Source organism: Lepidochelys kempii, chromosome 2 (genome assembly GCF_965140285.1).
Source record: "Lepidochelys kempii isolate rLepKem1 chromosome 2, rLepKem1.hap1, whole genome shotgun sequence".
Classification (NCBI taxonomy): domain Eukaryota; kingdom Metazoa; phylum Chordata; order Testudines; family Cheloniidae; genus Lepidochelys; species Lepidochelys kempii.
In genome coordinates this window covers 119,330,175-119,343,397 of record NC_136381.1, presented here as the reverse complement: position 1 = coordinate 119,343,397, position 13,223 = coordinate 119,330,175, and the positions used below count along the sequence as shown (strand labels likewise).

The 13,223-nt window shown below is 45.3% G+C and overlaps 2 protein-coding genes across 3 annotated transcripts in view; both read right to left on the bottom strand.

The window, feature by feature from the left end:
* SLC22A23 (solute carrier family 22 member 23) overlaps positions 1-11,242 on the bottom strand; it is a 165,391-nt gene extending 154,149 nt beyond the window's left edge. The window contains exon 1 of one of the 2 annotated variants that reach the window (XM_073332151.2): positions 9,960-11,242. In XM_073332151.2, the coding sequence (XP_073188252.1) occupies positions 9,960-10,496 (537 nt within the window). In that variant the 5' untranslated portion in view covers positions 10,497-11,242. The remainder of the gene's footprint in view (positions 1-9,959) is intronic. The other variant, XM_073332152.2, reaches the window with a different exon arrangement.
* Positions 1-13,223, bottom strand: part of LOC140907042 (tubulin beta-2 chain) — a 455,502-nt gene that overhangs the window by 191,503 nt on the left and 250,776 nt on the right. The gene's annotated exons all lie outside the window — the stretch shown is intronic.

Sequence of the window (13,223 nt, the reverse complement as noted above, 5' to 3'; positions counted from 1 at the left end):
TACAGGCCAGCAAGCCTAACCTCACTACCAGGAAAACTGATTGAAACTATAGAAGAGAACAGAATTATCAGATACATAGATGAACAAATACGCTGGGGAAGAGTCAACACAACTTCTGTAAAGGGAAATCATGCTTCACCAATCTATTACAATTCTTTGAGGAAGGTCAACAAACATATGGACATGGGTGATCCAGTGGATGTAGTGTACTTGGACTTTCAGAAAACCTTTGACAAGGTCCCTCACCAAAGGCTCTTAAGCAAAGTAAGCAGTTTCAGGATGAGAGGCGGTCTTCTCAGGGATCAGTAACTGGTTAAACAACAGGAAACAAAGTTTAGGAATAAATGGTCAGTTTTCACAGTGGAGAGAGATAAAGAGTGGGGTCCCCCAAGGATCTGCACTGGGACTATTGCGGTTCAACATATTCATAAATGATATGGAAAAGGGGTAGACAGTGAGGTGGAAAAGTTTGCCGATGAAACAAAATTACTCAAAGTAGTTAAATCCAATGCTGATTGAAGAGTTACAAAGGGGTCTCACAAAACGGTGACTGGGCAACAAAATGGCAGATGAAAGTCAATGTTGATAAATGCAAAGTAATGCACATTGGAAAACATAATCCCACTCTATGTGCAAAATTATGGGGTCTAAATTAGCTGTTACCACTCAAGAGGGAGATCTTAGAATGATTGTGGCTAGTTCTCTGAAAACGTCTGCTCAATGTGCAGTGGCAGTCAAAAAAGCTAACAGAATGTTGGGAACCCTTAGGAGAGGAATAGAAAATAAAACAGAAAATATTGTAATGCCACTATATAAATCCACGATATACCCACACCTTGAATACTGGTTGCAGTTCAGGTCAAAAAACCCACCTCAAAAAAGATATTAGAATTGGAAAAAGTACAGAGAAGGGCAACAAAAACTAAAAAAAAAAAAACCTAACAAAACATAGTGAAACCTTCACATTACCTCAATTCTATCCCCAGAGCTGTGGGATTAAAGATAGGCTTTGCAGAGCACCCAGAAGATTAATAGATCCAGGCTTTAAAGAGAAGAGAGCTAATTCCAAACTCCTTTTGGAGCTCCCCAAACTCTGCAGCTGCCTCTTTTTATTGGCACATTGCCCTAAGTAGCTATACATCACCTAAATCCCTGGACTGATTTGCTATTGGTTCTCAGAACTCACCACCCCTTGATACATTCACAGACTTGGCAGTTTCAACTTATTTCATCTGACTGAAAAAAAAAGAAAAAGAAAAAGTCATGGTCTCTAAATTATTTCACTTCACTGTAGTAATGCCACAGCGTTCCTCATCATGTCAGTGTTCTGTGCCTTAGTTTCCCCATTTGTAAAATGGGGGTAGTGATGCAGGTAGACCAGGTGCTAGCTCCTGCCAAGGCCTCTAGGCATCACTTGAATATTTAAAAAGGCACAGCTGGAAACCAGTTTGGATCATCTGTGTGTTAGGATTAGTAAAATAGCTATTTGGTTTATAAAAATATGCTTAGTGTTTGGTCTGTAAGATGCATTAATCTCACTTATAATATCTGCATCCTGTGTTATAAGGTAATATTTAAGTGTTTGCTCTGTAATTGTAAAAGTGTTTGCTCAAACTGTAACACAAACACACACACACACCCAGCCAGGAGAAAAGCATTAGCAAGTGTTACATACTAGTTTGTCACAGGAAGCGTTATCTCCTGCCCAACAAAAGATGGCCCATAGACACCAGACAAATCATTGTAGAACATCAGAGGACAAAAGACTTGGTGGTCTGCTGCTTCTCCTCTTCATGGGTGTGGATGTGCACAAGAACTCATCCCATCAGCTTGAACTCTGGGGGAAGGGAATAAAAATCCCTGACAGAAAGAAACTGGATCTCTGTGTTGCTTGGGAAGGCCTAAGCAAGGGAATCCCTAGACTGGATTAGCCCTAGAGGACATATAGGGCTTGCATATTACAGCAGCCTCTATTACCTTTTGGAACCTAAGATGGTAACTCATTTGTATGTGTATGTTTAGCAGTTATAACCTTCTAAATAACTAATTTATTTTCCTTAGTTAATAAATCTTTAGTTAATCTATTATAAGATTAACTACAAGTATTTTCTTTGGTGTGAGATCTAAGGTCCAACTGATACTCCTGGGGAAATTCTGCACCACTGCGTCATGCAGAATTTTGCAGAAATTTTTTTTTGCACACAATTTCCTCCCCCCACCCCCTAGAAATGGGCTGCAGTGCTGCTGGCCACCACAAGAGGCTGCTGGACCTGGCAGAGGCCAGCTCGCACATAGAAGACATTGCAGGGAATGGGGGGAATAGAGAGTTCCCAGCAACTGCAGTTTCCCAAAAACCCTGAGGGAAGACGACAGCAGTGTGCATGAAACTCCACACAAGCCTGTGATGGAGCAGCAGGCTATTTCTCCCTCTGGATCCCTGGGCTCTGGAGGGGTAGGGGGGCAGTTATCTGAGCTGGGGGGAGGAGGTGCGGGCATCTAGTTTGGGGAGGCCCACAGCTGGGCTCTGGGGGGAAGGGGGTTTGGGTATATTGGCTGGGGGGGGGCATGGCTGGGCTCTGTGGGGGGAGGGGTTGTGGATGTCTGGCTTCCCGGCTGGACTCTGGGGGTAGGAGGGGGCAGAGAAACAAGAACTGGGTTGTCATAGGGTTGTCAAACCTAACTCTCTACTCCTGGGGCAATTTTTCTGTGTGTTTGTGTTGTTACAGAAATACTTGCTGACAGGTATTTTGAAATAAATTACCAAAATAATTGGAACTGGCCTGATTATGCAGTGTTATTTTGACAAATAAAATTTGTCAATTTAATTTTTTGGCGCAGAAGTCCCCCAGGAGTAAAGTGACTAGAGTAAGTGACCTGTCCTTTGGGACAGGGAGAAATCTGAAAATTGTTGTGATTTTTGGTGTATGGCACCATCTATCACAAAGACAAGCTTGCCTGGGCAAAATGGATAGGAGTGTCTGTGACTCCATGTTGAGGCTGTTGTAGTGCCGGAGGAATTCACACCTAATACCTGGTTGGTGAAATCTAATTACAGAACTCACAACCAATTTGGAGTGTGTGCCCTTCTCCTTAACAGTCTGCCCTGAGTGTGGTGCTCATGCTCCTGAGCCATTCCAGACAGCTTGACACTGGCATAGCCTTGGCAGGATTCATATGCCACACGTCAACTGGGTTTATAGATCATAACCCAGCACTGTTAAAAGTTTAAACTTGACATTGAGAGTTTTTAAAGGCTAAAGAAGAGACACAGTGATTGAACTCAGTCACAGGATGGTCTTGATAGAAGAGACTTGAACAGTTATGTAAAGAGAGGGGAATATCCCACAAAAAGTAAATCCCAGTTCAGGTGCTAGGAGCTTTTCTCATAACTTTTGACCCGGCGTCCAAGGACCCTCCTGCCTCAGACACCGCAGAGGCAGGCACCACGGAGGAAACACTGCAGGGGAACAGGCCTGAGTTCATCACCTGGCAGCCCAGGAAGAACATGAGCACCAGAGACAGATGGCAGAACTGCGGATCAGGGAGACGGAGGCAGCCCAGGACACAGTCAAGACCAACAAGGAGAGAGCCTACCAAAGGCACAAGGCCAATGAAGAAGTTGAGGAGAAAGCAGAACAAAGAGGCATGGATCAACTGGAAGCTGAGAACAGGGCATACACGAGGCAGCTGGAAGTTCATGGAATGGCAAAAGCAGCTTCCCCAGCCAGTGCGTACATCCTCCACTACACAAGGGAGTGGGAAAAAGTTTTCCCAATTTATAAAGAAACTGACTGTATAGAAGAGTATATCTGCCCACATCACAGGGCTTGTCTACACTTACATTTCATAGCGCTCTAACTTGCTGGCTCAGGGGTGTGAAAAATCACTCCCCTGAGCGCAGCAAGTCTGAGCACTTTAAAGCAACCGTGTAGACAAGCTCTGAGAACTTGGAGCTAATCCCCCCATGGAGGTGAGATTACCAGGGGTGCTGGGAGAGCTCTCTGCCAGCACTCACGCGTGATCACACTCGCAATTCAGAGCGCTGCCAAAGGAGCATTCCCACGACAGCGCTTTGAAGTTTCCAGTGTAGCCATGCCCTGAGTGACAATGTAGGATGCACTATATCGCATTGGATAAGCAGATGCCTATTCTCCTAACAGATTAACTGGGAAAGCCAGACAGCTTGACAGGAGTAATACTACTTACTTCCTTTGGAAAGTGCTTTGAGATTGATGGCAGGTCTACACTACAGTGGGGATCAACGTTCTGAGATCGATCCACCAGTGGTCGATTTAGCAGGTCTAGTAGACCCACCAAATTGATTGCAGATCGCTCTCCAGTTGACCCCTGTACTCTACCCCAGACGAGAAGAGTAAGGTAAGTTGATGGGAGATTTTCTCCTATCGATCCCCGCGGTGTAGACCCCATGGTAACTCAACCTAAGGTATGTAGCTGGAGTTGCGTAGCATAGGTTGACTTACCGCAGTAGTGTAGACATAGCCCTAGAGATGAAAAGTACCACATAAAAGTACCAAGGTGGATACGATCATTACTGATACTTTTTTTGTCTCAAGAATTTATTCAGCCCAGGACATTTATGAACAGGAAGTACCCTCATCTAAATTTGCATCTGATATCTAGGCAAGACAAGTGAATCGTGTGAGAAAAAACAAACAAAACAAGTCCAAATTCTCAAAGTAACATTTAACAACTGTAATAATACATAAATACATCTAGAAGAAGAAGAAGATTCATTTAAGTACCATGCCGAGGTCCATGATTTATGTACTGAATCAGGACAGTAACCCAGATCTGTGATTTAATATGGCCACTGAGATTCTTGTGGTTGAATTATGTAGTTAGCTGCTTCTTTGTAATTATTTCAACAATATTAAATAATAAACGGTGTGGTCCTTTTTACTGATTCCAGCTCCTCATGACTAACAGCACTATCAAAAGCAGCTCCCCCTGTAACTCAGTCAAGAATTCAGTGCTTCGTTCACGCCTGGAACAGCTTTGCCTTTCTTGAAAAATATCAGAAAGGCAAGGAATGATGCATGGCCCCAGGAAACCAACATTCTGCTGCCGACTGATCAACCAGCCAACTCAACACTACAACCAACAAAGACCCAAGAAGAGGCAGAAATGGATACCCTGAAAAGCTGTGCTGAAAGTGACAAGACCTCAACCCTGCAAGTACCAGATATAACATTGGGCAAGAGGCTACAGTCTGTTGAAGGGTACTGGGAGGAGAGAGGGTGGGAAGCTAGTTCAAGTGACCCATTTAATTAATGGATAACTGCCTGCCAGAGAGGAACAAAGGAAGGTGACATTCCAAACCCACACACAAAAGTAGTAGAAAGCAACAAAACAAAAAGTTCAAAATACACTTTGCACCAAAAAACATGAATAATTTAACAGTTGAGATATTGTAGGTGAACGTGACAGAGCTCACTTTTCTTCCTCTATTACCTGGGAGCAATGCAGGTTAAAAATAGAGGATATACTGGCCGAGTGAAAGTGCCTTTTTGATTTACACTTTTTTGGCTCTCTGTGTGCTGTTTCAATATAACCCCTGGCTATCACACGGCTGAGTGTATATTAGTCCAAGATACATTACATAAAACTGTATTTAGATAGATCGGAACATTGTGTAATAAGAGCAAGTTTATTTAGTGGGGGAGAGGAGGGAGAAAGAGGGAGACCTGAGCATCCATCTTTCTGAATAAGTCAGTGCAGCTCCATTTTACAAAGGAAGCTGGAATACCTATATGGGAATTAGCGGTTATGGCCCAATCCTGCTCCCAGTTACATCAATGACAAAACTCCCATGGATTCACCTGAGAAAACTTGAGCCAGGGTGAAATGATGCTTTGTTGTGTGCGTGTTTTCCCCATTCCTTTGTAATAAACCAAAACTGAAGAGGCATCCTGACTTTTAGAAAATGCTATGATTGTAATTATATAGTATTACAGCTTAGTGGGAAAGATCTGCCAAGTTTTAAGAAGCAAACACACCAAAAATAAAAACTATACTTAAAAAAACCCTCTGAAGTCTGTTAAAGTTGTTTTTTTTAATTAAAAAAGACAGCAGGGACCGCAGCTGTTTATTTATCCATTAAAATCGATTTACCCTATGTGCTAAATTGTTCCAAGGAATGCATTTTTTAAAACAAGGCTATAGCCTACAGGATAAAGGAGTAATGCTCTCTGCTGTTTTTATTGTCAACGTCACAATAAGTTTCAAAAGATTCTCAGCATTTTAATAAGGTTTTATACACACACAGACACAGTATTTTAGGATTGCTATCTCCCTGCTTTAGGCATAAGAACAGTGGTTCTCAACCTTTCCAGACTACTGAACCCCTTTCAGGAGTCTGATTTGTCTTGCATATCCCCAAGTTTCACTTCACTTGCTTGCTTACTGTCAAGGTTCCTTCCCCACTCTGAACTCTGGGATACAGATGTGGGGGACCTGCATGAAAGACCCCCTAAGCTTATTTTTACGAGCTTAGGTTAAAAACTTCCCCAAGGTACAAACTTTGCCTTGTCCTTGAATTGTATGCTGCCACCACCAAGCGTGTTAAACAAAGAACAGGGAAAGAGCCCACTTGGAGACGTCTTCCCCGAAAACATCCCCCCAAGTCCTACACACCCTTTCCTGGGGAAGGCTTGATAAAAATCCTCACCAATTTGTACAAGTGAACACAGACCCAAACCCTTGGATCTAAAGAACAATGAAAAATCAATCAGGTTCTTAAAAGAAGAATTTTAATTAAAGAAAAGGTAAAAGAATCACCTCTGTAAAATCAGGATGGTAAATACCTTATAGGGTAATCAGATTCAAAACACAGAGAATCCCCCTAGGCAAAACCTTAAATTATAAAAAGACACAAAAACAGGAATATACATTCCATCCAGAACATTTTACCAGCCATTAAACAAAAGGAAATCTAACGCATTTCTAGCTAGATTACTTACTAATTAACAGAAGTTCTGAGACTGCATTCCTGATCTGTTCCCGGCAAAAGCATCACACAGACAGACAGACAAACCCTTTGTTTCCCGCCCCCTCCCGATTTTAAAGTATCTTGTCTCCTCATTGGTCAGGTGCCAGCGAGGTTATCTTAGCTTCTTAACCCTTTACAGGTGAAAGGGTTTTGCCTCTGGCCAGGAGGGATTTTATAGCACTGTATACAGAAAGGTGGTTACCCTTCCCTTTATTTTTATGACACTTACAAAAGTGTCCCAGCACACAATTACTGAAAAATTGCTTACATTCTCATTTTTACCATATAATTATAAAATAAATCAATTGGAATATAAATATTGTACTTACATTTCAGTGTATACTATATAGAGCTGTATAAACAAGGCATTGTCTGTATGAAATTTTAGTCTGTACTGACTTCACTAGTGCTTTTTATGTAGCCTGTTGTAAAACCAGGCAAATATAAGGATGAGTTGATGTGCCCCCTGGAAGACCTCTGCGTATCCCCAAGGGTATGTGTACCCCTGGTTGAGAACCACTGCCCAAAAGCAGTGGTTTTCAACCTTTTTTCATTTGTGGACCCCTAAAAAATTTCAGATGGAGGTGTGACCCCTTTGGAAATCTTAGGCACAGTCTGCAGACCCCTGGGGATCCATGGACCACAGGTTGAAAACTACTGTCCTAGAACATATGCATAGCTCAGTCTCCAGTCATAACAGAAGATAATCTGTCCCCATCAAACACTGAATTTCAGATTTGCAGTTTTATATCACATAACACTAAATTCAGTGTGTGTGTTCATCTTTGCAGAGGGAATATGACAGATTTTTGACCCATTGTGCTTTTGACTTTTTCTGGGGTTTATTTGCTTGCTCTATATCTGGTTGATTTTTTCACACCATGTACACTTTGAGGGACATGCTGAAAAACTGAAATGCTTTCCAATAACTGATATGAGCCTGTGCTGGCTGCAAGAAAGAGCAACGAGACTGGTCATTTGATTACTGCATGTCTAGTTGTGGAAAGCAATGCAGCACAGTTAATCCAAACAGAGTTCCCATGTGAGAACTAATTTTTGCTGAGCTTTGGGGGTTTGAGATTAAGGGAACTCTCATGATGTAACATTTTTGTTTTATATCTCATGAGCTACAGTTGTTTACTAATGTCAATGAATTGTATACAGATGGTACAAAAAAGACTTTTGCACCACTAATGTAAATAACAAACATATATTAAAAATTCATCATGTGTAAGGGCAAAGTTATACATATGCTATACATATGCTAATTAGCATATATGGAAATACTATCAGTTCATTGTAGCTTTAACTATAAACCATGTTTATGATTTACAGGATTACTTTATGCAATACAAAGCAAGCAGTATACATTTTTCCTTTCGATTAGAATGATTTCTATACCTAAAATGCATGTGTCCCCCTTTATTCCTTCACCAAGTACATTGCCAAAAAGAAATACTTATATTTCACAGTGCATACCAGTTGTGTGATTCTCAAATCTGCGTTCCTCACTGCCACCCTCAACAGCTTTTGTTGTGTAATCTAAAACTGATCTGCTTAGTATGCTGCATTGGTACAGGGGCAGCCTGTGTAATGACTTGAGGTTCTCTGGTCAGAAGTGTTTTCTTTTTGCTGTTTGCTGACAACCATGGTACAACTGTAGAAAGGTTTTATTTTAAAATAGTCTTTTCATTAGCCCAATGGATTTGTAGTTCTTGAGAGATTAGTGCTAGCACTGAAAACTGTGAAGATTAGATGAGTATATCAGTAAAACAGCCACTGACTGTAGACCCCATGTCCTATTTCTTGTCCCTCAAGACTTTGTAATGTAGTAACAAAAATGCATTCAAACATAAACCTGAGACAGAAGTCTAGAATAATATTGGAGTAGATAGGAAAGAGGAGGAAAGGAAAAAAGTGGTTGGGTTTTAAATACATTAGTTCAAAGAGTACATCAGGATGCAAAGCATGGGATTTATTCAAGGCTAGCTGTCTAATGGGTTATTGATTGCTTTTGCTTCTGGATGTGTGGGTTCAAATGCTTCATCACAAGCCCAGTGTGCCAACCTATTTTTCAGGTTGTATATATGTATGTGTGTATATGCATGTTCAAAACAGCCACAAAAATTGGCAATACTGACAACTGTGTTTAGGAGAGGCCCAGAATTACATTAACAAGAGTTGTTGCAAGTTAAGGATTCAGGTTCAATGACACAGCTGGGCGTAACTTCTGACCAACACCTGCCAGTAATATATCTTGTTCATGCCAGTCCCATTAGAAAAACAAACCTATAAAGAATCTGGCATTCAGGAAGTAGATAAGGGTTCAGAAGCATGTGACCCAGACACCAGCTAGTTGCCACCTGGCCTGCTTTCCTTCCTAGATGTCTGAGCACAAGTTTAAGTGGGGTGTCCCTCCTCCCCTGGGGGAAGGACTCCACAGTCAAACCCACCTTGCATATTTTGTCCTCCAGCTTCTGTAACCCCTCAGCCTATGCAGTTGTCAGGCGGGCTTGTGTTAATGAGCTTGGAGGCAAAGGTACTGGAACTAGGGGTGCTCTGGCACCCCCTGGCTTGAAGTGGTTTCCATCATTTTCAGTGTTTACAGTTTGGTTCAATAGCTCTAGGCACCCCCACTATACAAATGATTCCAGCGCCCCTGCTTGGAGGGACAAATAAGCAATACTTAATTTGTAATGAAAGAGGTGTCAAGGCTCAAGCAATTAGGTGCTGGGGCTCAAGCAATTTTTTTACTTTCATAACTGAGGCAACAAGCCCACGGGGGCGAGGGCTATGAACGGCCAAGCCTAGAGGTGTGGGGGCTCAGACCCAGCACAAATTAAGGACTGCTAATAAGCCAGCAGCCCTGGAGCAGAGCGGCCAGGGGCGCAGTGCGGGGGCGGCGCCGCGGGAGGGGGAGATGCCCGGGGGAGCCCCCCCTGCTCCTTACCTTGCTCACGACGTTCTGGACGAGGCCGGCTCTGATCCGGTACTGCCACTCGTGGCAATGGCATTGGCTGGCGTTGTCTCCCGGCGGCGGGGTGGGCAGCGCCGGGGTCCCCAGCATCCCGCCTATGCCGCTCTGGCTGCGGTTCGCGGGGCCCCGGGTCAAGTGGCCCGTCCCGTTGCCCTGCCCGTCCGCCTCCAGGCACCAGAAGTCCGGCTGGTCCAGCAGGAAGGAGTCCGAGAACTGGCTGAAGCCGATGAAAAGGGCCGGGATCCAAGTGAGCAGCACCAGGGTCCTCTGGTACCCGCCGCCCAGCCCGCCCAGGAAAGGCAGCACCGAGCCATCGTAGTCCAGCAGCAGGGGGCTGCAGGAGCCGCCGGCAGACGGCGGCGGCAGGGTCTGGATCTCCGCGGCCGCGGGGGGAGCCACCGCCGGCGCCGCTGCTGCTGCCGAGCCCGCCTCCCCGGCCGGCAGGGACCCGTTCTCCTCGGGCAGCTGCCGGCCTCCGCCGGCCGCTTCGCGTCGCCGGTCTATCGCCATCCGGGAGCCTCACATAGAGAGCCGAGGGGGCGGGATGGGGCCGGCCGCGCTCCGAGCCTGGGCGCTTCGAAGTGAGCGCGGAGCTGCCAACTGCGCCGCGGGCTCCGCACGCCCGGGGAGGGCGACCCGAGCCGCCCACGCAGCCGGGGACTCCCCCTGCCCTGCGCCTCAAGCCGCGCTCGGCCGAGACACCCCCGCCGCCGGCAGCTGCAACCGAGCCTGCCCCGCGCCGCCACCCGGCCGCGTTGGGGAAGCCTCTGCAAAGCCGCCTCCGCTCCGCACGGCCGCGCCGCGGCTTCCCTGCCCCAGCACCCGCTACGGGTCCCGTGGGCAAGCCGGGGGCAGCGGCCCCGCAGGGCAGAGCTCACGGCACCGCCTGGCTGGCTCCTTCCAGCCCCTGGCCCCGCACATCTGGCTCCGCGCCACGGGGGGCGAGTCCCCCCACCCCGGGGCCCGCCGGGCTGCGGGAGAAGCCCCGAGAGCCGCCGCTGCTGCCGGGCGAAGCTCGCTCCGCTGCGTGGCGGCGCCTCTTTCTCTCTCCCGAGGCTGCAGTTCGCCTCGGCTCCTGCTGCTGCACGTACCGGGGGAAAGGGGCGGGGAGCGCTCCCCACTCCCTTCCGAGTGCGCCTCTCTCGGCAGCCTCAACCTGCAGAGCCAGCCCCCAGCCCGCCCCCAGAGGTAAAGGTAACAGCACCTGCGCCCGGGCCCTCGGCGGCAGCCTGGCTCCCCCTGCAGGGAGCAGCCGGACGCAGCCCTTCCCCCACCCCAGGCACCTCCACCGGCAGCCGAGCTCAAGCCATGATCAGCAGAAGAGGGGGGAAATCCAGCGCGCTCACTGGCCACCCTGGCCAGATCCGCTGATCTCCTGCGCCGCCTGCTGCTCCGGCTCTCTGGGGCAGGGGGACCGAGCCGGCTAGGAAAGTGGAGGAGGATTTAGGAGCTTGCGCTGAACAGCAGCAGGGTTTGGCTCAGGCACAAGGCGGTGGATGTGGTGTCAGCCAGCACCAGCAGGATGGCTCGATGTGTGTGTGTGTGTGTGGGGGGGTGTCAGCGAACGTAGCAGCTTTTGAAACAAGATCGACTCACACACACACACCTCTGATCGCTTTGGTTCCTCTCCTCCTCACTCTAGCTACCCCCAGTTTAAAGGAATCGGAGTGGGTCTTCGTGCTAGGCTTCCTTCTCCCGGAGTCTCTTCAGTTAAGCACGTCCCGCTAGGGTATCTCTTTTGGCTAGTGTTGAGATATCTGTCTGGTCTCTTAAAGCTGTTTAAATGTACTTAGGCAAATGGCTTATTCGCTGTGAGTTGGTAAAGAGATGCTTTTATCCCCTATGGGTTGGATATGACATTGTGTTAGTGTAAGGAGAATAAAACGGGGTAGAGTTAAAATGAATCCAGCCTAACAGCACCCCTTCAGGTGGCCAAGATAGTATCACTACTGCAGCAGAGGTAGTGCTGTATTTTACATCAACATATATATCCTCCGGGAAGATCACCAACATCCCTTAATAAATTATAACTGCTTTCACCCACCACTGGAATGCAGCCAGCGCTGGGGTAGGATGGAAAAGCATTGCAACACTGTCTTGGATAACAGTTGTTACATTTGGCATATGTTCTTGTAAATGAGTTCTGTGAACTTGTTTACACCACAACACAAATTATACTTACATGGCACTTTTCATGGAAATATGCAAAGCCCTTCACAATTAACTAATTTATTAGTGGTAGGAGCAAAAAAGACTTGAACATGAAAAATAGCTCCAAGGTTAATAGTTGTTCCTTTCTAATTAAAACGATAGGGGGTGGGTGGGGGAGTAAAATAACGTTGTTTAGTTCTATGTGAATTATTTCCTCTATTATGTCTATTATTCAGTAAGATAAGAGTCCTGCAGCTTGCTGGTTCAGACAAGCTATGAGAAGCCAAGTTACAAAACCACCCTGAGTGACTGAAGAAGGGAAATTAGATAACCAGAACATAAAGAGTAACTGATGGGGAGGCCCAGAGGGGTCAAAGGAAAGACTAGAGGTTGAACCAGAACATCCTGTCTCTGAAGCCTAGACAGATACAAAATAGTTGGAACTTGAAAGATGTATGTGCATAATTTCAAAGAGAGTGTCAGGTGAAAAATTAAATTACAAACAAATAATTACCTGTGTTAATCTCTGAGATAATTAAAACTAGGCTTGACAGAATTCAATTTTTATAATTTCAACTGAATTATCAATGTTTGTTTTTAAGTATTTTTGTATCAATTTAAATTTTCACAGTTGTGCAGAATTATGGGTTTTAATTTTTTTTTGCAATTTGTATTGATTTAAATTTTTACAACTGTTGAAAATGATGGGGGATCAGACAATGGGGGAGCTGATAATTATTCAGTGACAGTAGACACTGAGTTTCAAAAAGTTAAAACTGTACAACCATTAAAATACAATTTGTCAACATCACACTCTAAATATATGAACTAAATATCCTAAAATCCAACTCTAAGAAGTTCTCAAGCAGCCTTTTTCTTTCTTTGCCTGTCTGTAAATTTCGATTATCAGTGGAAATATTTTTTCATCTGTTTGTGAGCCTATGGTGAAATTGACATTCACCAACATTTACCAATAAAATCTAATATCTAAAAATAACTGTAAATATAATTTACTTTTCATAATAAATGCTGATAACTTTTTTCCCTTTGCATTTCTCTAGGCTGGGAGAAAGGCTAGTGAGTTTT